Consider the following 26,532-nt stretch of genomic DNA (forward strand, 5'->3'; position numbering starts at 1 on the left):
CTTCTGTCGGTCTCCGGTGGAAGCTCTGCCTTGCTGCCGAACTCCCAGTGCCTGCCATGTGCTGCGATTCCACATAATCATCCTATCGTCACACACAAATTAAGTCCTCAAATATCGGCAAGGAATACGTGAAGCAGGACTTCAGAAACTCCTTTTCAATTAAAGTATTAAAATAATACACATTCATTTGCAGTAATAGGTAACCCAACAAGCTGATGAGTATATTACTTGCAGGGTTTGCAGAAAAAAGGATAAATTCTTTGAATTTAGCGGACAAAAATCCACTCGCACAAAGGCATTCTGGCAAAGCCATTCGCGGTCACCTTCACTGCAACGGTCCTGATCATACTGCAACAAATTGGTAAGATTAGCTATTAAACACTCCGGCGGCTTGGGCTGGGAAGTTTGAAATATGCAAGCAGTCTAAAAATCTACTGATTATTGTAAAGGTAGTTTACTACCACCCTTAAAACTGCCCTAAAAGTGGTATTTAAACCAGTGTTTAATTATGTAAGTTGGCTACGTGGCAGCATGCACGGCAGTGGAGTTTTAGTTCCTTCTTTTCCGATTTCCAGTCTCATCCAGGTTCTTTTCGGCCACATCATCACTTATTTTCGGGGAAGTCCACCAAGGGTTAAGTGCTGCGCAAAGCGCAACGTGAAGAACGTCTCTGCCCCGTAAGATACAACATCGTAACTCACCCGTCACACTAGGTTCTCGGCCAAATACTCTGCTCCATTGACAACGGATTTTAAATCACATATTAGCATTGATCCAATTAATGCAGCTCTTGCTAAACCAGACAATTTCTGAGTCTTCTCCCAGCTGTTGCGTATTCTTGTTGCATTTAAAAGGGGGAGAGAACTTGAGGCCAATCTAATCTGAGCCTCTTCCCGTCTTGAAGGCACTTTGCAACAAGCAGCTGGTTTCTTTTCCACCGATTAACACTTTTCATCTTTCCTGCCCAGCTGCTTAACCCCAAAATCTGACAACGCTCAACTGTTCCATGTGGGGATGCTCCCCTAGATGTGAATTTTTTACTTTCTTTCAAATCCCATCGGGACATCCTGCATCCACCCTTGTCCCACTCTCCATGACCTCAGGATAGACAAGCTGGAGAAGAAGCTTGTCCTGATTTTGCAAGTGGCATCTGGACATCAAAGTCTCATGTCCTTCTGGTGAGGAGATGCCAGGCGGAGCACAGCAAGGAGCACGCACTCCAAAGGGCTCAACTGGAGACTGTAGAGATTGAAAGGTCCAAGAATGGGAAGGGAAAGCCCCTACAAAATCAAATGGGCTCATCTACGGACGGGCAACATCTCCAGCCCAGAGCCCAAAAACCACCAGCTTGCAACCGAGCCCCTGATGGCATCTAAGAAAATTTCCAAAGGCTTATTTAACCCCATCCCGACAAGGATACGCTTCAACACCTCCGTGCAACATTGAAGCAACACTTTGTGAGTTGATTGAGCTGGTTACACCTGGAGCTTTGCCGTAAGAATACCCATCATCTGTAGGAGGCCCCAAGCGACCAGCTTCTCCACAGCTAATGAGACCCTTCTACCATTGCTCATGACACTGGTCAGGCTTTGTTCCCCTTCTCCCTCTTCCCACTTCTCTTTTCTCGTTCCTCAAGACACACATAAGCGGATCCTTTGATTTCAGGCAATACCCAAGGACCCAATGGTGGGAGAAGGCCAGAACGTGTCGCTTTGAACAGCGCAGGGACGAACCAGCTCCATTTCTCCCGGCTGTCATTCCCCAGCTCCGTCACGGCTGAAGAATCAGAGAGAGAGACCTACATGTCTCAGAATGAAAAAAAAAAATAAAATGCAAAATCCTTTGAAACCGGCTCCAAATTAAGAGCTGCATCGAGGCTGTCAAGCCCCTGCTAGCTGAGTCTACAGCACCTTCCGTGCGAAAAGGGAGCTTAGCCCATTTATTAGAATGATGAAAGCAAAGGGATCTAAAAATTGCACTCCTTCGTTAATGAGCAGCCGAAGGGATCGGTAAGCATAATTTCAGAGGCTAGTAATATTTTATATAATCGCCGAGTGGTTTAAATTGAAAACCCCCAACTGAATCAATATTTACTGCATTGAAACGAAATGAATAGTAATAAGTCACTAAGCTCCCTGTCCTGTTTCATAAAATAAAAAATTATAAAAATGAGCACAGGCGCAGAGCGACTATCACATTAACTTTTACGGCACTTGGGGAGTCATAACCGACTGTTCTCATAAAATAAAATTTTAAAAAACCTGCCGGAGGAAGCCTTGCTTCAGCATCACAAACAGGAAAAAAAAAAAAAAAAGCAAAATAGGAGTCGAGAGTTTCACAAACACAGGCAAAAAGTCTCCCAGCAGCCCAAAGCTCCACTCCCTGTGTGGGCAGCGCACTTTCAGTTGCTTGCCGAAGCGATTCCCACCCGATTTCCCATGGAGGTTCTGCCAAGGAACCCTCCCAGTCAGATCCCAGCATCCACCACTTTGGGCAGGGTGATGCCACAGCTCTGGATACGGCCAACGCAAACCTTGGTCTCTGGGATGGTCATCCTCCCCCTCTGCTCTGCCCTGGTGAGGCCACAGCTGGAGTACTGGGTCCAGTTCTGGGCTCCACAGTTCAAGAAAGACAAGAAACTGCTGGAGAGAGTCCAGTAGAGGCTATGAAGATGATGAGGGACTGGAGCATCTCTCTGATGAAGAAAGGCTGAGAGACCTGGGGCTGTTCAGCCTGGAGAAGAGCAGACTGAGAGGGGATCTCAGCAATGCTGAGCAATAACTAAAGGGTGGATGTCAAGAGGACGGGGCCAGACTCTTTCCAGTGGTGCCTGGTGACAGGACAAGGGGCAACGGGCACAAACTGGAACACAGGAAATTCTGTCCTTACTTTGAGGGTGCCAGAGCACTGGAACAGGCCGCCCAGAGACACTGGGGAGTCTCCTTCTCTGGAGCTCTTCCAAACCTGCCTGGATGCGTTCCTGTCCAACCTGCTCTAGGCGACCCTGCTTTGGGCAGGGAGGTTGGACTAGATGACTTCCAAAGATCCCTTCCAGCCCCCACCATTCTGTGATTCTGTGATTTTCCCTTCCATTTTCAAGCCAGGTCATGCAATCTGTGCAGGGGTGGGAGTGATGGAGATCCACAGGCAGGTGCCCGCCGTGATGCCCTGGGACTGGGGAGCAGGTCCAGGGTAAGGGCAGCGTTGCCCAACGCCACCCTGCCCAAACACAAACCCATCAATAATAAAGGATTAACCTCCATGATTACAAGCGGCGACAGCACACCTTGTTAGTTCTAATCACCCAGCTTGAGTTGTCCAAGGAGGTCTTTTTTTCAACCCCCTTATTCATCAGGGTTTTTTTTATTCTTAAAGCCCTGGGAGTTCAGAACAACATCATGGCCAAAAGTGTAACTAAAAGACAACACATTTCCATAGCACCTTAGATACAGGACACTCAGATCCACATACAAATGCTACGTTTCAACACTTCCACCAAGGAGAAAACCATCCGCCCATCATCTTATGTTGTGGAGAACCAAGGCCAGGTTGGACAGGGCTTTGAGCAACCTGATCTAGTTGAAGATATCCCTGCCCATGGCAGGGGGTTGGACTAGATGATCTTCAAAGGTCCCTTCCAACCCAAACCCTTCTGTGACTTGACAATTCGAAGCTCCTAAAGAACACTTAAGTGGTGGATCTCACCGATCGCAGAAGAGGAGAGTCTTGGCTTCCCCCCACCACCTCCATCACCAGAACACCCCTTTTTTCAAAGCAATGCAAGTGCTCTGCTCTCACGTAGAAAAGAACTAATCCTTATGCAAAAATACTCCCTCCTGTAGAAAGAGGTCCAAGGTAGGGATGGTTAAATGCTTAAAAGCAAACCTGGATGGACATTTTTTTCATATTTTATTTTTTCAAGCAGCTTCTTCTTTACCCCTCCAGGTTGTGCTCCTTTTCTGAAGCACCTTCAGCTGCTTGCCTGAATTCCCACCCTTCTTGTTCACGCTTAAAAGGAAATTTCAGGCTTGCTAACCTCAACAAAAACAGCAGAAAGAGGTTTTTACCTAATATAAATCATAAAAATAGAAACGCAACTTTTTAGCTCACTTCACCAAAGCCATCAGCCTGTCCTACGCAGTTTTACATGGATGGGGAAAAAAAAACACGACCCATTGCTTTGGACATCCACGCTGGAGCTTGCCAGCATCTTCCCATCTCTCCCACCCAACTGAGGGCACACCCCGGCACCCTGATCCCTGCTGCAGCAGTGCCAAGCCCTTTTTTTGCGTTAGAACACAGTTATTTTGGGTGCAGAAGAGACCGGGAATTTGTTAGGAGGGAACGGGAAAACGCTCCCGCTGTCTCATTTGCGAACACAACTCCCACAAAGAAAGTTCCTTCCCGTGCCAAAAATAACGTTTACCCTTTGCCTCCTTTTATTCTTGCATTTTAAAAGGAATTTAAAGCAAGCAGCGATGCCGCCTTCTGCACTCCCTGCTCCTCCCTACCAAGTCATAAAACCTTTTTCCATATAAAATATCCTGAACCAGAACGGCTTTGGGTTTTCCCCAGAGATTCATCCTTTGTCACCTCCGTTAACACACTTCTTTCCATGACGAAGGACGGCAGGAATGACATAAATTTGCTACCAATAATTCAATAAGCCATTATTCAATACGCATTTGTTTAGGGAGGGGGGGAGAATTAAAGGAAATTATTTGCAATCAAAACATATTTCAGCTTGGAAAACCGTTGATGCTCGCAGACAGGTGGCTGCAGCACTTGTGCCAAGTCGGGGAACCCCTCTGCCCTTTTTTTCCCACTTTCCCAGCTTTAACAGCTGTGACCTCTCAGACCTCCCCGTATCCTTCTGCAAATCCTCCTTCCAAGCGAGCCTGGCGGGCAGCGCGAGCCACAGATGCTGCCGTGCCCGGTCGGCACCCGGGGATGGACGGATGGACAGACGGGGAGCAGGCGCAGATGGTCGGCTTCGCCATTAGCCCCACTGAAGGGGCACCTGTGCCAAGGGCGGGCACGAATCCGGCCTCACGCCGAAACCCAGGGTGCCAGGATCCGGCCCAGGGGAGAAGCAAGGAGAGGATGCTCCTGCCTGGGAGCAAGACGCTTTGCAAAGCCTGAGCCATGAGCAGCACTTCTGGCTTCACCTAGAAGCAAGAGAGTAACACAGGCAGAGGATAAACCCAGAAATTATTTCCTCAACTTGACGCTACAGCAGCAAGGCAAGGTAAAAGGAATTAATTTAGAAGATCGTTGCAGAGGTAAGAGACAACAGGTTGCCCAGAGAAGCTGTGGCTGCCCCATCCCTGGAGGGGTTCAAGGCCAGGTTGGATGGGGCGTGGAGCAACCTGGGCTGGTGGGAGGTGTCCCTGCCCATGGCAGGGCGTTGAACTAGATGGATCTTTAAGGTCCCTTCCAACCCAAACCATTCCATGATTCTATGATCCAAAGCACTTCTTACACACCCTCACATTACTTTTGCTCAGTAAAGATCATCCAACATGAAAACCACACACACCCTAACAAAAAAATCAAGGTTTGGAGGAAACACCACGGCTTTGTCTGTCTCAGAGCAACCTCCATCAGACAGAGAATTTGGGTGTAGAAAGAGGAAACCACAGCACACTGCTGGGGAGAGATCAAAACTGGGAAGAGTGGTATTACTCAGTCTAAATGAGCTAATTCTGACTATTTTGAAGGCAGCAGAAGGAAATAAAAGCCCAGGGATTGAGAAAGCTGATTATGTAGGGTTTAGTTGTACAGTAAGATATGAATATAACATTATTTAGGTATTGTCTCCATATCAAGTATAACATATACTTAAATTCAAGTTGAAATATTCATTATCTCAGCCCAAGGGCAAAACACACCTGAGCTACCCAAGGAAAGATGCACAAATGGGTACCACAGCATCTCCCTCCTCCATTCCTTCCTTCCTTGCATGAAGCACTTTCCAGCCCCCGGGGAAGGGCTGCTGCTGCCGAGCAAAGCTGAAACTCTCAGAGATCTTATTTCATAGAATCATAGAATGGTCTGGGTTGGAAGGAACCTTAAAGATCACCCAGTTCCAATCCCCCTGCCATGGGCTGGGAAGAGCAACCTTTGACCAGTTTGCTCAAAGCCCCATCCAACCTGGCCTTGAACCCCTCCAGGGATGGGGCAGCCACAGCTTCTCTGGGCAACCTGGGCCGGGGGCTCACCACCCTCACAGCCAAGAATTTCTTCCTGATATCTAATTTAAATCTGCCTTTTTTCAATTTAAAACCATTAATGCTCATCCTACCACACCATTCCCTGATCCAGAGTCCCTCCTTTCCTGGAGCCCCTTTAGGGACTGGAAGGGGCTGGAAGGTCTCCCCGGAGCCTTCTCTTCTCCAGGCTGAACCCCCCCAACTCTCTCAGCCTGTCCTCCCAGCAGAGGGGCTCCAGCCCTTGGATCATCTTCGTGGCCTCCTCTGGCCCCGCTCCAACAGCTCCATGTCCTTCTTGTGCTGAGAACTCCAAAGCTGGACACAGCACTCCAGGTGGGGTCTCACGAGAGCAGAGCAGAAGGGTAGAATCACTGCCGTTGACCTACTGGCCACGCTTCTTTTGATGCAGCCCAGGATGTAGTTGGCTTTCTGAGCTGCGAGCACAATTTTATGAAGGGTCAGTCCCACTCATGAGCCGGTCCCACACCATCCTCCCAACTTGACTTTTATATCCTATCAAACCATTTTACATCTTAGCTGTCACAGAATCATGGAATCATGGAATGGTTTGGGTTGGAAGGGACCTTTAAAGACCATCTAGTTCCAACCCCCTGCCATGGGCAGGGACACCTTCCACTAGACCAGGTTGCTCAAAGCCCCATCCAACCTGGTCTTGAGGCTATAAGGACGTGGAAATAGCTGAGCTTTTAATAGACACTTGATGACCAAAGCGGCAGAGTGAAATATCCACTCAGTCTTTGCTTTCTGCAGCCCAATTGCTGCCAGCAAAGGGTTTGCTCAGACTGGGAGCACTTCCCCCAGTGTGTGCATCCCTCTGCATTCACTAACCCATGAGTTTTTTCCAACCTTTTTAAAGCTTTTTTTTTTTTTTTTTTCTTTCTTCTCACACCAGGAAGAAACAGATGGATCCATCCTTCAGCCTGAAAGACGACTAAATGTTTACTTAGCCTGGAAAGAATTAATCCGTTGAAAACGATGCTCGAGCACTTGCCAAGCGACCTCTCTGCCCTCGTAGACCAGTTTGCTCTTTCCCGAGCCCCGAGACCTGCCCGGGCAGAGCCCGGTGCGGGCAGCCCAGATGCCGGCACCAGTTGGACTCGGCTCAGCGCAGCAGCTCACGGAGAGGTTTAAACAAAGGTATCACAATTTTACCATCACCGGGAGCTGCTAAGAAGCGATTTGGGTCATTTCTGCAGCACGGAGCTGCCATTCAGCCATTCCGCACTCCCCCCTTTCCTCCTGTTTTATTTTACATACCAACTTCCACACTGGAATCGGCACAGGAAAACTTCTTGGATCGATTTGCTAAAAGGCTGGAGAAGTTCTGACCCTTCATAGCAAAAAAACATTTGGGGAAAGGGGTGGAAAAAAAGAAGCTCTGCCGTTACTAATCTCTTAGTAGGGTAGAAATTTAGAAATTAAATACATCACTCATTCCCGCAGCTGTCACTGTCAGGTGAAAAATGGGTGACTGTGTAAATACCCAGCGCCAGAAAAAATATTCTCAAAATGGGATGCTGTTAGGAAGGATTATTAGCCTTAGAAAGACCACTTCCAAAGGTTAAAAACCACTTAAAATGAGTTTTAAATACAGCATGTGTGCAATTTGGAAAACTATATCCCCAAGCAGATTTCATCTGGTCAGAATACTCAGTTGCTGCTGACGCCTGGGTTACAAAGGGTGAATACTATCCTATAAAATACATATTTTTCCTGAAGCCTGGGTTAGAAAGGGTGAATACTATCATATAATTTTTTTTTTTTTTGCTTTTTTAAAGCTACAGCTGGCATCTGGGGCATTTGGATGGACAAAAGGAAACCTTGTGGTTCCAAGAGGTATTTTATCCTGGAGCATCTGGGCAGGAAGAAATAGATGCCTCAGGACACAGTGAGCAGCACTGAAAGGGGTTAAAGGGCTTTGAAGACCTGCTTTGATTCCCAGCAACACCAAGCTTGGTCCCCGTGTGACCTCGAGCAAGACATGTCCCCAAGACTGGATGAGGAGGGTGTCAACCCTCCGCTTTCTTCCACGTGGCATCTGCCCTGGTTGCCCAGGGTCCATCCTAGAAGCTGTGCACTAATCCACAAATAACATTTTAACATCCATAACTGACATTTTTCCACTAAAGCTCTCCTTGTGCTTCTGTCGGAGTGAATGATTTGAGTTCAAAGTGCTTTTTCCGCCTCTGTGCTGCATTTCAAGATCCTCAAACGTGGTCTCCAAGTAAACCAAGAGCAAGGACAAGTCCTGACCTACTGGCTCCTATACGTGCCACCACATTTAGGGAATTTTGGATATAAACTAGAAGAAGGGAGCGATTGCTGCCTTCATACAAAGTCCACTGCCACCTTAAAGCACCACTGCAAGAGCTGCTGGGTTGAAGCTCCAAGAGATGACACATAGACCCAACCATGCAGGGTGGCAGCAAACCCTCTGCAAAGCCATGGCATGGAGAGGACCATCTCAAATCGGGTGTCCCAGCACCTGAAGATGGGCTCCCCAGTGCTGCAATTGACCTCTCTGATTGCCCGGGCACAAACTTTCATGTCTCCCACCTGAGTTTCTGCACCAGATGTTCCAGCCCTGACTCAAAAATCGCTGATCTGCAGCTGAAAACTCCCAACTTTTAATCTGTATAAACCTCCTCGCTAAGGATGTTCTGCTTTTCTTTGACAGCCGCTGTATTCTGAAAGCAAGGAGAGGCGGTCACAAAAGAAGGGAAAAAAAATCCCAGCTAATGAATCACCACTCATCAGCAAATCCTCCGACCGTGCGTGTGCTCTCTGCCTATTATAAACACTAAGTAAAACATATTAGCTTAATATGCCACAGGGTGGGAGCAGCCAGTCAGCAAGATCTTGCTGATGAGCGGTAGCTCATTGAGAAGAGACGCAACAACTTGTGAGCACATCTGTACTGTTATACAACGTAGGCGATGCCCTACGTGCCGGTTGTTGTCCCTATGGGATCTTTCCATTTGGCTTGTCCAACCCTGGGAGCTGATAAAGTTTCTGCAGCACCACGATGCAACAGGGAAATGGTGGGCCCCCAAAATGAGCGCTTCTTGCAGCCTTACTAAAATGCAGAGTCTCTCTTTTTTAAAAAAAAATCTCAGTCATTTTGATTTATCCTTTTCTACAGGACCCTTTAGTCAAACAAGCATCATGGGTGTAATATAGCCCTCTGTGCAGAACAATGCTTCACTCGCAAACCCACTCAGCTCTCCAGGAACTGGCCTTTGGGCGGTTGATATCACTTGGCCCAGGGAACCTCCTCTTCTCCTCTCTACCCTGTGGTAGGACACAGCATGAAGGATTCATTCTCATGGGGAGAACAGAAGAAAGGTGGAAGGCTGGAAAAAGAAAGAGGTTGCATCAACCAGGCGTTCACAGACTCCATCACAGGTCCAAAATCTTGTCCCGGGCTGGTGCCCACCTTTATGACCCACACCAGCCATATCTCTTCTAGCAAGTAGCGTGGACCCTTCAGAGCAGATCTGTAGAGGCAACCTGGTACTGAGGACCCAACATCCACACTACAAATTAAACTAATTTCACCGAAAACATGTCCTTTGCTTTGTTCCTGCCTAGCCCTGATGACCCAGAGCCCACCAGCAGCTGGAGAACATCCTCAGGAGTGGTGTCATCTACAAGGGGTTGAGTTTAAGCCATCAAGACTGGTCTGTGAAGCCACATGAAGCCCAACAACTGAAGAAGTTCTGCTCAGGAGACCAGCTTCAAAATATTGTCCTGACCCAGATAAAAATCCTGCTGAGGATGCAGCTGATGCCTGCCATGAGGGACAGGATCATGCTCTTCTACAGTGGTTTTGCACTACCAAACTTTGCTTTCAGGGATAAAAAAATATGAAAGAGAAGGAAGACATTTATACATTATCCAAGCTATGGACTGGTTGGCTTCAAGCTCATTTCTATCCAATGCGGGCATCTCAGGCCAAGAGGGTGAGGTGAGTTCAACATGCGACAGAAAACCGGCGCCAGGCTGGGAGTTCACCGTGAGTATGTCTCTCAACAGACGCTGGGAAAGAGCCTGGTTGTGGAAACCACCTCTTACATATCTTTGATTTACAGGAGATATCTGTGTTTGGCTGGGTTTAAGTATTACAAAAGCAAAACTATGAACCGATGATGCTAAACAAGAAGACATCGATTTTACTCTCAATTACGCTCACCATTTCCATGTCCCCCAGTCTCCCCACAACCAAAACCCAGTTTTCTGCGTTTCTTTCCCTAAATCTGCAGAGCAAGATGTTTGCTGGACTACAGATCTAAAACCACGTTTCAGCAGCCAAATAAGAAGCCAGATTATCCCGAGGTGCCTTACGCCCACAGGAAAAACAAGGTTATTTTCTGTACCTCTGCAGAAAATGCAAGGCATTTCCCCCAAATAACGGAGGGCGAAGGCTATCAGCTATACCCCACAAATTCAGAAAGGGAGGCAAAAAAAGCAGAAATTCTCCATTTTTTCAGCCAAACTACTCAAGCATCTCCTTCGTCTGCTCATAAGCAACTCAGATCCACCACATGATGAAGCTGCAAGATCTCCCAGCAAGAAAAGATCCGGGTTTAGGGAACGGTGGGCTCTGTGAAGAGGGAGGGATGCTCCAGGCTCCGGGGAAGGGCTGATCCAAGATCAACACAACACCCTGCTGAGTAAATACCCCATCATTGCTTCCCCAGGTTCGGATGTGACAGTTTTATTTTTAATAGAATCCATTCAAAACTCGACTACTCCATTAACCAAAATTAAAAAAAGAAAATCCCATTATTCTTAAGTATTTTCATATGCATTTAAAGCTGGTAGTTAACCTCTGAGTCCCGGTTTTATTTTGCTTTCATTAGTTCCTCCAAAGTAGAGCTCGATTACTGGGGCTGACCCTTTGAGGAGGAGACCGGAGCGCTCCCCGCAACGCCGGCAGCCTTGAATTCCTGCAAAAGCAGCACAAAATACAACCTCATGGCATGAGGCTGCCCCGGCACGGGACAGGACTGGGGGCACTGGGAGGATGGGGAGGGACAGCCCAGGCTTTTCCTGCTGCAAAGTTGTCCATCATGAATCTGCTGCTCAGGCTGTCGGTTGGGAAAGCACCCAGCTCTCAGCTCTGCTGTAGGGGAAAGCAAGAGGGAAAAAAGAGGGGGAAAAGGAAAAAAAAAGGGGGAAGGGAAGGGAAGGGAAGGGAAGGGAAGGGAAGGGAAGGGAAGGGAAGGGAAGGGAAGGGAAGGGAAGGGAAGGGAAGGGAAGGGAAACTAGGAAAACAGGAAAGAAGGAGAGAAAAGGGAAGGAAGGAAAGACAGGAAAAAAGAAAAAGAAGGAAAGCGGGAAAAAAAGAAAAACAGGAAAGAAGGAAAAAAGAAAAGAAGGAAAACAGGAAAGAAGAAAAAAGGAAAAAGAAAAAAGAAAAAGGAAGGAAGGAAAGAAGGGAAATAGGAAAAAAGAAGAGAATGAAAGAAGGAAAACAGGAAAGACGGAAAAAAGGAAAAAAGAAATGAAGGAAAACAGGAAAAAGAAAAAAGGAAGGAAAGAAGGAAAGAAGGGAAAAAAGAAAAAGAAGGAAAATAGGAAAAAAGAAAAGAAGGAAAACAGGAAAGATGGAAAGAAGGAAAACAGGAAAAAAGGAAAAAAGAAAAGAAGGAAAATGGAGAAGAAGGAAAGAAGGAAAAAAAAGAAAAATGGAAGGAAGGAAAGAAGGGGAAAAAAATCCCAAGGAAAACAGGAAAACAGTAAAGAAGGAAAAAAGAAAAGCGAGAAAGAAGGAAAAGAGGAAAGAAGGAAAAAAGGAAAAAGAGAAAAAAGAAAAAAGGAAAGAAATGGGATAAAAAAAGGAAAAAGGAAAAAAAGGAAAGAGGAAAGAGAAAAAAAGAGGAAGGGGGAAAAAGGGAGAAGAGGGGGGAGGAAGGGGAAAAAAGGGGAAAGAGGAGAGAAAGAGGGGGAAAGAAGATGGAAAAAAAAGCAAAAGGGGAAAAAAAAAACGGCAACAGGGATGACTGAACGTTATAAAGTGTCTGTCTTTCTGCGAGGGGGGAGCGCTGAGCACATGAAAGATTAATCCCGAGCTTTGCCCAAAAGAGGCGACATTGTTTTTTAAAGCCTCTAAACCAGTCCCTAACAGAAACTGGATTACGCTGGGCCACATGTCAGGGCTTCTCAGAAACAATACGGGGGTTGTGTATCTCATACCATCCTCATTAAAAAGATTAAAAGTACTTCCTATAGAAAAAAAAATAATATGTATTTTCAAATGGAAGCCACAGTTTCCTCCTGCCTGCAATGTCTCCAATCCCGGCAGATGAATTTCACTTTAATGAGATGTCATTTTGGAGAATGGTTTAACATCCCTTCAAAAAAAAGTCTTAGCCCTAAACCTCGTAAAACCACGTCGAGATTATTAAAAGAAAATTTACCACACAGACAAAATAAAATAAAACAAAATAGAACCCGCCAATTCGCAGAATCCATGACACGGCCGTTTTTAAATGTGATGGAAAAGGCTTTCCAAGTTATCTGCTTAAACACAGGCTTTCTGTTTACTTCTCACTTTCATGTCAAATGAATTTGGGAAGAAAAAAATTGACAGGAACTTTAAGGACATTAGTCACATTTCGACTCCTTTTTCAGATTAACGCATCAAAAGCCGAGGAGGTGGAGGGGTATTTTATCATCTTGATAAAATAAAATTAACTCCTGGCACCCCAACCTCTGCCCGTAGGGTTATGGATGCTCAGGATCCTTCACCTACGTGCAGGGAGATGCAGAAGCAATCAGCACCACGAGCAGAGAAGGCAAAATCCCACCGGAGCATCACCTGAATGAGACAGATAACTTCTATAGATGCGCTTGAAACCCCCCCAAAAATTGGAGATTGCAGCCTGGTCCTTGAAGTCTCCCCTCAGCTTGAAAAACAGCATCTCGATCACCAGTTTATGCTCCAAACTGGTCTGTGGGAGGTTAGGACCCCACCTCTTGGACCCCTTCTCCCCCCTAAAGCAAAGGTACCGACCAGTGGAAAAAATAAACAGACCGAGGAGAGAAAACGACCTTTGCTGAGATCTTTAAAATAAAACCATCCCCGTCTGCTCACAATATATGATAACTTCGATTAAAACTTCCCCCCGTCAGAGCAGTCAGCAATTATCAATGGTAGAAGGCGACGTTAACAGTTTTCTGCATCTTCTCCGCAACTTTCAAGATGATGCCCCAGCACCGGAGAAACAAGGATTTGCTCAGTCCATCATGCATTATGGCCCCAAACCCCACTCTCAGCTCTCACCCCCAGTCGCTGACCCCTCAGGATCAGGAACATTCTGGGATTTAACATGCCTTCCTCTCGGAGAACTACACAAACATCTCCAGAGCCTGCATCATCTTGAAGACGCATGGAGAGCAGCGTTTTTGCTCTCCAAAACCGCTTGATGACTTCTCCTGGAGGTGCGTTGAGTAAATACATGAGAGCAGTGTCTGCTTAGCAACACGGAGAAACAACCAGGTGTCACTTATTTGCCTCTGGCTTCTTCATTTTGAGATTTTTGAGACAGTGGTTAGGGATGGAGAGAGAAGGAACCTGCCAGCACAGAGCACCACGGGAAGAAGGGGACGCAAAAAAAGCTTTACAAACCCACTTCCACCACCCGTCGCTAAACCAATGCACCTTTTGGTCTCCATCCCATAGTGTCGCTGCTGGATTTTGTGTTTTCATAGCTATATCAGGAATAAATAAGTCCTCTCCTGAAGAAACTAACACTTCATGGACTAATCTGGTTTCTACAGCCACCAACTCCAGATGCTTTTGGAGAAGTGGTGTTAATCCCTCAATTTATAAACTGTACAATGACAGTTGAGGAGATGCCTCTTACAAATGTACTTTTTTAACATAATTCTAAATAGATTCTGCTCTCAAAGCCTCATATCTTAAAATCCTGCAAACTAAACACCTTGCGGTGGTGGCTTATCAAGGTGGTTCTTGCATGGGATGCTTCGGCATTGTCCTTCTAACAACTGCTGTGTCTTCTTCAGGGGAATTAGGCTTTAGGACATTTGCTGCCATCCACATGTCCCTTTTCAGAAGAAACTGTCAACATATTGGTAATTTATGGGATCATCCTGATAGCCCCCAAAGCACATTAGGCACAGCTGGGGCTGCCCTCTACTCTGCTCTCTCCAATTCTTGGCCAATAGATGATTTTAAAAAAGCATGTTCATTTTAAGTCAGGGGTTTTAAGCATAAGAAGGATGTTCTCCATCATTTGAGCCTCCAGAAATATGCCCCATGGCGTTTCACCCTATACGGCGGGATCTTCCACAAGTGCTGGAAATAATTCCCCAGCACAGAATCATAGAATCATAGAATTGTCTAGGTTGGAATGGACCTTTCAGATCATCGAGTCCAACCATCAACCTAACTCTGACAAAAACCATCACTAAACCATGTCCCTCAGCACCATGTCTACCTGGCTTTTAAATACCTCCATGGACGGTGACTCCGCAACTTCCCTGGGCAGCCTCTTCCAATGCTTGACAACCCTTTCAGCGTAAAACTTTTTCCTAATATCCATCCTAAACCTCCCCTGGCACAACTTGAGGCCGTTTCCTCTTGTCCCATCGCCTGTTCCTTGGGAGAAGAGACCAACTCACACCTGGCTACCCCTTCCTTTCAGGGAGTTGTAGAGAGCGAGAAGGTCTCCCCTCAGCCCCCTTTTCTCCAGCCTGAACACCCCCAGCTCGCTCAGCCGCTCCTCACAAGAGTTGTGCTCCAGACCCCTCATCAGCTCCATTGCCCTTCTCCAGACATGCTCCAGCATCTCACTGTCTTTCTTGTCGTGAGGGGCCCAAAACTGGACACAGTATTCCAGGTGGGGCCTCACCAGTGCTGAGTACAGGGAGAAACCATCCTGGTACAAACACCTCTGTCTTGCAACCCAAGTTTTCGGTTCATCTGCACCTCCCTTCCCCAAGGGCTTAGGTGCAAAGAGTTAACACACACATCGCAGATGACAGCACACCAAGACCGGCACCCGTGGCCCTGCTCACCCTGGTCAGACATGGAATATACTCCACCACAGAGGCGGAAGCCGAGAGCCCTTCGCAAACACATGCTACCGTTGGCTCAAGGAGGTGAAACTACTTTCACTCCTGTGAGGAAGGATGTAACAGGACTCAAGACACGTCAGCAACATGGGATCACGTAGTGAGGAAAATCTGCAAGGTTTCCCCATGAGGGGGGTGGCAGCGGCTGCATGAAATTAGTTCAGTACCCCAGCACGGGACGCAGGGGAAAAGATGATGATGCTGCTGCACGAGAGAGGAGACCAAGTGTGGGGACAGCGCTGGAGAATGATAGCCTCCACACACCCTCAGCAGATACCTTCAATGGTCAGCAGAAGTTAGAGAGGCAGCATCGTCTGACCCCACCACTAGAAGTACTCAAGGTCAGGTTGGACGGGGCTTTGCGCAACCTGGTCTAGTGAAAGATGTCCCTGCCCATGGCAGGGGGGTTAGACTAGATGCTCTTCAAAGGTCCCTTCCAACCCAACCCATTCTATGATTCTAGGAACTGGGTCAGGAGTTGGGTTGACCGTCTGGCAATGGATACCTGAAAACCATTGGTAAGAGAGCAAAAAGAAATTGGAAACCAAAAACTCACCCACCACGAAGGAAAGGAAGGGATGAGACAGGGAGGTCGGTGTGTCCAAGTGACCTGGCACACAGCATCTCAACCTCCTGAAAAGATGGCGACTGGCAGAGACAGTGGTTTCTTCTCCTTTTGTGCACTCAGCCAGATGTCCCTTTGCCCTGGTGAAGTGCCACTTGCACCCACCGTGGTGGCTGAGATCCAGCCCGTTTCACAGCCCGCATCACCCCATTCATGATGAAAGGTAAAACCCTACAGGCTACGCAGGGCAACAGGTGGCGAGGACCCAAGTCAAGCCCAGAAGGCCCTCATTTCCATCTTAGTCCATTCAATGTGCTCCAGGCCAAGGAACAGAAAGAAAAGAAGAAAACAAAACTAAACCACACAAGTGTATCCTCTGCTGACAAATCTTTTGTACTGAGCAGGCATTTCTCTGACAAATGTTATATTATCTTGTTCTTTACTTATTTATAGTGCTGGAGGGGTAGGACTGTCCCTCAAGAGGCACTGCTAAGTTTTCTGAAGGAAATATCTGAACTTCTTCATCATTGTCAGACTATATTTGCAGACAGGTTACTTTTCTTTTAAACACATGCATCAGTATTTTAGAAGAAAACTCTTCAAAGTGGGTCAGTGTTTTAACTCGCCCATGGGGGATCTATAAACACACCAGCTGCTACACATAGATCACTCTGCTCCCAAAAACGTGTTTTGAAGTGGCTTTGTCTCTCCGTGAGAGGGTGAGCTGGCATCTCCTGAAAGCGTTGGTGCACCCTCCTTCTCCTGGTCAATGCTCCCCGTTGTTCTTGGCACGGTTCCTTGCCTGAGCCCATCATTGGCACGTCATCCACTGTAGAGTGGCATGGACATTTCCCACTGCTGCCTTGGGATGGATGCTCAGTGGCATTTGGGTTTGTCCCCTTTGTCCTGTTCTGCTTGCAAAAAGACTGTCCCTTTGGTGGAGCATGTGGTTTTGCAAGGAGGGGTACTTGCAACGTCCAGGAGCATCCTCCTGCCATTATCTTCATCTGCTCCCTCTAGACAAGGTGCATCGAGGTGCAGGATCCCAGACACAAGGGCCCTACCTACCTTTCTAGCAGTTTCCACAGTCCTACAGTGCCCTCAACCCCAGAAGGCTTTTGCTGCCTCTGGGCAAGGTCTATGAAACTTGGCCATCCTGGTTTATTGGTAGCCCCATCTGCTGACACCACATGGACCATGGAAAGAGGCTGGAAGCAGAAGCAGCATCATCGCCATGGCTCAACACACCGCTTCATCCATCGCAACTCCTCCGTCGCAACTGGCTCAGCCCAGCCCTCTCCCGGCGGCGAGAGGCTGCGCGGGGAGCAAGTGTCTCGTCCCCCTCCCTGATTTCTAAGCGATGACCAACTGCAATGTCAATAGGAGCAAATGAAACTTAAGGCAAGCAAATCACAGCCCTTCTGAGCTGCGCTCCTGCAAAGCAGAGAGAGATAAGGGGGAGGAGTGAAAAGGAGAATCAATAAATCTTAACCTCATTCACAATGATCTGGAGCTCTTATTAAGTAAATTAATTTAAGTTAATTTAACTCGATCATGACTCCCGATCACAGTGATTTAGTGAGGGGGAAATTGCATTAGGAAAGGCCACACTTGCTAGATAGAAGAACGGAAGAAAATTAGATCCACTTAGCAATGTGAATTAATATGGAAATAGCAGGTGTAAATTTAACCTTATCAAGAGAGTGAAAATTATCTTCATAAATTTGGAGAAATAGCCCCCAAGTTGCTTATAAATCTATTTAAAACAAAAATATTACAAAAAGTGTAGTAAAATTAATTTAAAATATACTCCCATCTATCGCCTCTAAGAAAAGTCAGCAGCAGGGCGAAGTTTAATGCAACCTAGCAATAAGGGGAGAAGGCAACTCATCACCGAGGGATTAACACGGGGTACCTCCAGACCTGCAGCGACTCTCCCCGTCACTCATTTCCCAAAGACATGACCCGTTTCATCTTAGCCTGCTGATTTCCAGGAGTTTCTTGGCAATAAGGGCAACATCCCGGATGCCCCAGGCAAGGTTTCTCGCAGCACAGATATCCACAAATAGATGTCCCATCCCTTGAAATGTTCAAGGCCAGGCTGGATGGGTCTTGAGCAACCTGGTCTAGTGGGAAGTGTCCCTGCCCATGGCAGGTGGGTTGGACTAGATGATCTTTAAGGTCCCTTCCAACCCTAACCATTCTACGATTCTACGAAAAAAAGAGGGGGGAGAATCTAATTAACACCTTTAATGACAGCAAGTTCACAAGATGGACAAGAACACAGATCCTGACGAAAGTTTATTAAGGCAGTGTATTAACTCTGAAAAGATTGATTGCCATGAAAAACCCTTGCACGTCACTTTTGGACTCCCCAAACCCTGGATTTTATAGTAGGATCTTCCCCTTAGTGTCAGCCAGAAACACATTTGAGAGCACCACTCAACTACAGCTCCACCAGCCTTTTAACAGAACACTTCTGGCTCAAGGTAAAAAGGATATTAAAAAGAAACAGTTGACCCTTCAGTATGACACACGCTGAAAGATCAAAATGAGGAGGTGACTAAAGCAGTGCTGCAGGCGTGCACAGCGTGTCCCACCGTCACCAAAGCTGCCCGTTGTTTTGGCAAAAACAACGCAAAGCAGCGAGAAAGCAGCTCCCGGCTTGTTACAGGTCCAAGAGGATGCTGTGAACGACGGAGAAAAAAAAACACCATAAAAAACTACAGGAGAAGCATTTGCCATGTGCTTCCTCCCGACAGTCCAGATGATTGATCACAGACAACGAAGGTAATAGGGAGACGGTGCAAGAGATTTATGGCTTCTTTAAAATGTAATTGTTCTAATTTGCTGATGGCATTTTATCAAGATTTGTCTGAAACAGCCGTAAGATCTAAACTACATCATTTAATGAAGTCAAAGATTAATACGGATAAAATTATTCTACAAGTGGGAGCTCTCAGCCAATCGTGGCGGCATGAACAGGTCGCTCCTCCGCAAAATCACTGCTCGGTTGAGCAAGACCCACCACCCAGCAGCTGGAGACTCCTGATCTAACCCTGCCTGAAGGCCCTGCCTGAAGCTCCTCCCCTCCTTGGCTCTCACTGCAGGTCCTCCATCCATCAACCATGGAAGAACATGAGCCAAATAGTCAGAGTACAAATTGTCTTCTATTAACTAAGGCTGAAGTTCACAGAATCACAGGATGGTTTGGGTTGGAAAGGACCTTTAAAGGCCATCTAGTTCCAACCCCCTGCCATGGGCAGGGACACCTCCCACTAGAACAGGCTGCTCAAAGCTCCGTCCAACCTGACCTTGAACACTTCCAATGATGGGGCACCCACAACTTCTCTGGGCAACCAAGTTAGTCATCTATTACAGCGTCAGATTAAACACACGCATCTGCACTTCATCAAGGGGCAGCAGATTAAATTTGATACGGCTATGAGAAGCTCCTCTCCCCTCCCCCACCACTGATGCCCGAACGGGTCTCACGAGTCGGGCTCATACATCAACAGTATAAAAAATTCGGCCAATGTCATGTCACAGTACAACACGGTGATTCTCCCTATAAAGAGCATCAACTGGCAAAAACATCACCATGTTCCACCAGCTGGGAAAGCGACTGCAGAAGCAAATCCACCAACAGACAGCAGGTACCAGATGCAAATTCTCCTCCCAGGAATAAAACTGGGACGATTACGGAACAGGGCGAGCCTTGCCTGGCTCACGCTTTCTCTTTCAAGGTCCCAGTTCAGGTGCAGTAAGAGCGGACAGACACTGAAGCTGCAGTTTTGCCCAGAACCCTCACAAAACATTTAAAAAAAAAGAAGAAAACTCGACACCAAAATCAATCTTTTCTCCAATAAATGGGCAGGATTTGTAGTGAGGGCAGTGACGGAGGGAGAAGGGTGATTTGAACAGGACTGCCTGTACCGGGAAGAGAAAACAGGAGCTGTTTTCACCTAAATAAAAGGAGGATTTGCTCAAAACAGCTGGTTCAGGACCAAAAAAGCAGGAAACTGAGCTGGGGATGGGAAAGGGTAAGATGCATGTCAATGTGGATGTAAACGCACTAATTAGGGGCAATTTGAGTTGCACATTGGTAATTGTAGCTACAGGAGCAACCAGAACCAGAGACAGCATTACTCCAACACCGCAGGAGGAAACAGGAGATTACAAGCCACGAGAAACAAATCTTCTTTTGCACACAAAATACCAGGTTTCGTAATTACCAGCAGCAAATTATGACCCTCTAAGAAGTGATATAATTTAAGATTTTACTGTAACATACTTGTGCATTCACAATGCAAAAGCCACACTTTGAAAAATTAATAATAATATTGAAAAAAAAAGCTGGTTTGGGGGCCATAGAAGAAACACAACAATTACTTATTTGATGGTCTGGCTTTCTATCGTAGCCTGAGAGTGGTGAGCAAGCAAGAACTCTCACTGGCAGGCAAGAAGCACACACACGCTGCCTTGACTCAACAAAACCGCAAGATAAGGGAACAAGAAAAAGAATATGTGGTTTATTTGTGTCAAGGGAAATGCAAGAAGTTGGCCTCAAGGACGTGCAAATGGAGGTGGCACCCAAAAGTGGAGCAGTAATTGCACTGGAGGAGGAAAACCAGCTATTTTGGGGGGGGCAGTAAGAGGAGACATGCGGATCTCAGGACTGGATAAAAGGGCATGATGCACAGGTGAGAAGATAGCCAAGGCTAAAGTAGAAGGTGAAGAAAAAAGAAGAGGTGGTGCAGGTAAGACTGATGGCAAAAAAATTTGGGTGGAAATCAGCCATTAGCCCAAAAGGATCCCACAGTTTACATACAAGAGTAACCTGAGGCCGGTATAGATGCGAGACGAGGAGTTTCTCAACTAAGAGCTTGAAAAACCAAGGCAAAATAATAGACCTAATTTTATATTTTAAAAAATAGTTTGAAAATAAACACCCTTTTTTAAAATCTCTCTGTTTACCTGGTACTTTGCCTCATCACCCTAAAGTCTTCCAAAATCAACCCTCTCTTCAGATACCAATATTTCTGAAACTCAAAGCCAAATTCACTAAGTATAGGGAAAAAGCTGGCGAACTTAAACTTTAAAAAAAATCACCGCAATCTTTCTCTCTCCGTAGCAGCCACCACAAAAGCCGTCAGCCCTCGGGGCATTGCTGGGGGAAATAACTTTTGGAAGAAACCACACAGAGCAGGACGGTGATGTCGACCCATGTCGCTGCTCCGCTGGAGGAGCCGATGGTGGGGGACAGCCCGCAGCATCCCCCAGCTCCTCGGGTTTGCTACGCTGGGATGAATAATAAAACCAACAAGCCCATAGCGGAGCCCGTGGCTTTCTTTGCCCAAAATATTAACTGTGACAGTGGCAAACCAGCATTTCAGGGTGGAGGAGAAGTCATTCTCAACCTAAGAATAGCCAGAATCTGGGTTATAACCATAAACATCAGTTCTAATAGCTCCTTTTTTTTGAGAGTCAATTACCGTAATGACCTTTCTGCTTAGACACAACTTTGTCTTGGCCTCTGAGATGTTCCCTGGTAACGGGGGACCAGCTAACACTTGTAGCTGAAACACAGACATCAGCACGGCTGATTTAGGAAGACTCAAACTCAAGGGTCCGGCACCGTCCTTGGGTGACACCCTTCTTCAGATGGGTGCTGGCACGCCAAATTATTTGCTACAGGGCCAGGCTGATGCTCCACCCGCCCAGATAACTCAGGAAGAAGCAAGTTTGTGCCTGCACCTACCTCCTGGTGCAGGTTTGGAGCATCTGCCTCCAACACGATTTCAATAAGCTCCTCCATAGCACCAACATACGCAAGAATGTTATAAAGCAGAGGGAAGGTCTGGCCTCGTTAGCAGGCTTGACCATCCCTAATTAACAGGCCACATCTATCTCCAAAAAAAAGCAGCAAGTTTACTTAGGTCTCATGTAAAAAGCTGCGTGCGTTTATTCATCTTCCTTACAGCTTATTTAACTGCTTCATGGAAACAATTAATTCAAACAGGGAATAAATATGAAGCCACAGACTGCGGTAAGCTGTTGGCCACCGACTCGGGCTAACGTGATTACTAATACGATTTTACACTTTAAGTCAATAAACTCTGCGTAGAAGTGGCTAAATAAATAGAGAAATTAAGCGACGAACATGCAACGGTAATAACACGGAGCCCACGTGGGAGCTCCCACGTCTCCTGCATCCCAACCAGCTGCGTTCAAGGGATGGAAGAATTACCTGGATGTCACGGGGCGCCTTGTCTTCCAGTTGGGAACTGGGCTGCTGAAGGACGATAAGGCTGGAGACACCACATTCTTCTTCACTATCCTGTAGCGTGTCTTTATCACCTTGTTGGCTGGGGGGCTCCTTACGAAGTGCAAGTTGGCTCCTACGAGAAAGCAAATGGAAAAAAGGGCTTGAAATTCAGGTGTGCGTGGGACAGAAGGGACCTCACCAATGTAGGTCCTACACCCAACTCTTTATCACCTGCAAAAAGGGGCAAAAGACCCCTGGGGCGCCTCAGGCACGGGACCACCATGGTTGATGGTAAGAGAATGGCTCTGATGGGCTTTGGGGTGTTTGGCTTCACCAGCCCGACAGCAAAATTCTACCAGGTGAATCACGCATTCACCAAGAATACCTTGATCCCCCACATCTACGTTGGAAACAGATTTATGCACTTAATCATTCCCATTTTCATCATATTTTGCAGGATGATCTACACGCCGCTTTATTCTGCCGAATGTTTCATGCAATTAACAGTTATATGTTTGACTCTGGTTTTCCTCCACTTGATAGCTAGCAATTTTTTTTGTGGCTTTAAGGAATGCATCTAATTGCCCGACTTTTATAACATACAGCTATAACTGCCCAGATAATTAAAGCTGACACTACATGCTGAGACTAAGTCTTCTGGTTTTATAACTGATTTAAAGGGCCGGCTGTTTTTCTTGGAGATCCTCTAATTAAAATTATTGCAAGGTTGAGAGGGGAAAAGCAGAATCATTATTTCCCCTGAAAATGTCGTACCCGTCCCCATGTTTATCTCTGCGCAAGAAGGGAGAATAAGATTGCGTCCCAGGTAAACTGGTAATCTCAGGATGCTGGATCTGTGTTGAAACAAGAAAAACAGGGAAATGTTTTTTAGAGCCGATCTCGTTCCCTAGAATTGAGGGAGCAGCTTCCCCGATTCCTTGCAGTCGTGTTTAATAGGGAGAATATTTTCCGTCTTGTGCGTTCCCAAGCAAGCCGGTGTTGCACGTGGGGTTCGGGAGGGATCAAGCAGCCGGCAACATGAATTTCCATTCCCAAACTCAGCCCGAGAGTTACAACTTCTGATGGTGGGGGGCGGGGTGGGGCAGGAGAAAAGCAGGCTCTGCCGCAACAGATAAATCACTGGGATTTTTCATAATAAAGATGACGATCGCAACACTCCTCAGTACTATACCGTAAGATAAATGATCACCGAGCAAGGAGCGTGCGGACGGATTCACAGCCTTCAACACCGCCTATAAAGCTCCAAGCACGCTCACGACACCACGCAAATAATCTCTTTTATATGGCTGTAATAAAATTTGGAAGGCGGTTGGTATAAATAGCCCAGCCAGCTCTAACTTGGCATTGCGCTTGCCCACGTCGTAGCGTCCGGGACCTCCAACCCGTTTGCACCACGCATGAAGCCAGATCCTCACACCAAAGTGTTATTTTAAGAGATCCCTCCAACTCCTATGTGGGACCCCTGCTTAATTAATGCATCAAAATAATGCCTGCATGCAAATTATTTTCTGCAGACTTTTAATGATGCTTTCAAGAGCAGCACGCCGCTGTTAACCAGCGAGCACCGATAAAACCAGCAGTGCTACAAAACACACTCCAAGTAAGGGCGCGTTAAGTCAACTGGTAAATGTTGAACAAACCGAAAAGCCAGGAAGTCAACACCAGTAACTGCAAGAGCTTCTGGTAATTTGGAATAAAAATTAAAATAAAAAAAATAATTCAAATAAACCCAGATGTTTTGTGGGTCCGTGTGAACCTCATGAAGTTTAGGACAAGAGGAAACAGCCTCAAGTTGCGCCAGGGGAGGTTTAGACTGGATATTAGGAAAAATTTTTACACTGAAAGGGTTATCAAGCATTGGAACACGCTGCCCAGGGAAGTGGCTGAGTCACCTTCTCTGGAGGGATTTAAAAGCCAGGTAGACATAGTGCTTAGAGATATGGTTTAGTGATGGTTTTTGTCAGTGTTAGGTTGATGGTTGGACTAGATGATTTGAAAAGTCCCTTCCAACCCAGGCAATTCTATGATTTTATGATTCCAAGTTCAACAAGGTAACGGGCAAGATCCCCGGGTCAGGGCAATCCTCAGGATCAGTACATTCTGGGGGATGAATGGACAGAGAGCAGTCCTGCGGGGAAGAACTTCGTGATAGTGGTGGGTGACAAATGGGACATAACCAACCGCACTCTGGGCTGCATCCCCAGCAGTGTGGGCAGCAGGGCGAGGGGGGGGATGCTCTGCTCCACTCTGGGGAGACCACCCTGCAGTGCTGCCTCCAGCGCTGGGGCCACCAACAGCAGAAGGACACGGAGCTGTCGGAGCGGGGCCAGAGGAGGCCCCGGAGATACTGGGAGGGCTGGAGCCCCTCTGCTGGGAGGACAGGCTGAGAGAGTTGAGGGGGTTCAGCCTGGAGAAGAAAAGGCTCCACGGAGACCTTCCAGCCCCTTCCAGTGTCTAAAGGGGCTTCTAAGAAACATGGCGAGAGACTTTTTACCAGGATCTGTAGTGAGGGGACCAGGGTCAATGGTTTCAAACTGATAGAGGGTAGGTTTAGATTGGACGTAAGGAAGAAATGTTTTACTCTGAGGGTGGTGAGACACTGGCCCAGGTTGCCCAGAGAGGTGGTGGATGCCCCATCCCTGGAAACACTCCAGGCCAGGTTGGACGGGGCTCTGAGCAACCTGGTCTAGTTGAAGATGTCCCTGCTCATGGCAGGGGTTGGACTAGATGGTCTTTGAAGGTTTCTTCCAACCCAAACCATTCTGTCATTCAATGACCAGAGGTATTGCAGACACCCACTGCTTTAGAGGTGAGGGAAGAAGAAAAAGGGACAGAAAAGATGGAAAGCAAACGGGTTTTCGTTACTGTTTCCCTGTCCTGGGACTTTCTGCATCAGACTAAATTCTTCAGGGCAGCAACTGCACCATCGCATGGTTTTTTAAAGCCCTTTGCGAAGTTTAAGCTAAAATTACGATGATAATTGCTTGCAAGCACTGACAAAGTTAGAGCATTTTCCTTGAGAACTGTATTTAGGACTGCCAAGTTAGAAAAACAAAAGGACAGACATGCAGACCCCAGCCTTACGCTCACACGATGAAATTCCAGCTATGGTGAGAGGTGGCAAACCATTTGGCCAACTACAAGACCCCATTTTCACCTGGGAGACATGGACACATCCAACCTCTCATGGAGATGGCATCAACCACATACCCAAAGCCGCTCTTTCTCACCAGGGAAGGAACGAGAGACGCAAACACTCCTCCTCCCAGAACTACAGCACGAGTTGACCCTTTCCCTCCGCCAGTCTGTATTAAGCTGGGAATTTGCTGATTACATTATTAACATTTTTTTTTTCCCCCAACGCAACCTCTACCTGCCACTAATCAATCCAGAACCTCACCAAACTCCTTCCTGACATCGTCCCCCGCCTCGCGCTCGCCCAAGAAATAGAAGTCCCAAATTGTTGTGACTTCCAGGCGTTCCCCCCCGCCGCCCCTCCTTGCACAGCCAGACTGGCACCTGGTAAACTCTATTCCCCGGCGTTAATTGGATGGTGTATTCATGCCGGAGCTGCTCTTCTGAAAGTGCCTGCGTACGCGGCTCCAGCATTAACCACCTCCTGAAAGAGACTCTCCGAAGAGCTCAGTTTTCTATTATTACTTGCTAGCTGAGGGGTTTTGTGTAGATAATCATGTTATTTAGATAGGATGTTGGTTTAATTCCCTTCATTACAGGCTCCCAGGGTTGTAATTTTTTTTCTCCGCATGATGTATTCCCCGTGGCACATTTCACTCAAATCAAACACTTTACGCTTTTATTACAAACAATACCCCAGCGTCCCCCGTTATCAGCCCAGCGCACACATGCACACTCCTCGCAGAGATCCAGAGGTCAGTTCTAATGACTAATCGATCTCATTAGCTTTCCTAATTAAAAACTTTACTACCGCAATGGAAGACAAACTACAAAAAAACTGCTTGCATCATATTTGAATGGGATATGAGCATCATTTATCAGCCAGGGCTCGCAGCCCGCGCCCATCGCAACGGGCCGTGCGCTGCTGAGGTTGGTGCTTTATTCGGAGCCATGTATCCCCCAGGCACCGCTCACACCAACCGTCCCGCAGAAAAAATCCTGGTCCAAACTCCAACGTTGACCTTGAGATGGGCAATTTGTTGCCAAAACCTCTTGTCAAGGTGCTTTGAGCAGATGGGATCCAGGACCCACCAGCACACATAACCCTTCGGAAAGCGCTTGAATGCAATACAGAATCACAGGATAGTGGGGGTTGGAAGGGACCTTCGGAGATCATCTAGTCCAACCTCCCTGCCAAAGCAGGGTCA

At 47.0% G+C, this 26,532-nt stretch overlaps 1 protein-coding gene across 1 annotated transcript in view; it reads right to left on the bottom strand.

Moving 5' to 3' along the window:
• ZC3H3 (zinc finger CCCH-type containing 3) overlaps nt 1-26,532 on the bottom strand; it is a 193,796-nt gene that overhangs the window by 86,296 nt on the left and 80,968 nt on the right. Inside the window, exon 4 of the mRNA XM_074577989.1 lies at nt 22,151-22,301. Within this exon, the coding sequence (XP_074434090.1) occupies nt 22,151-22,301 (151 nt within the window). The remainder of the gene's footprint in view (nt 1-22,150; nt 22,302-26,532) is intronic.

The sequence above is a fragment of the Larus michahellis genome, chromosome 2, assembly GCF_964199755.1.
Source record: "Larus michahellis chromosome 2, bLarMic1.1, whole genome shotgun sequence".
In the NCBI taxonomy this organism is placed as follows: Eukaryota; Metazoa; Chordata; class Aves; order Charadriiformes; family Laridae; genus Larus; species Larus michahellis.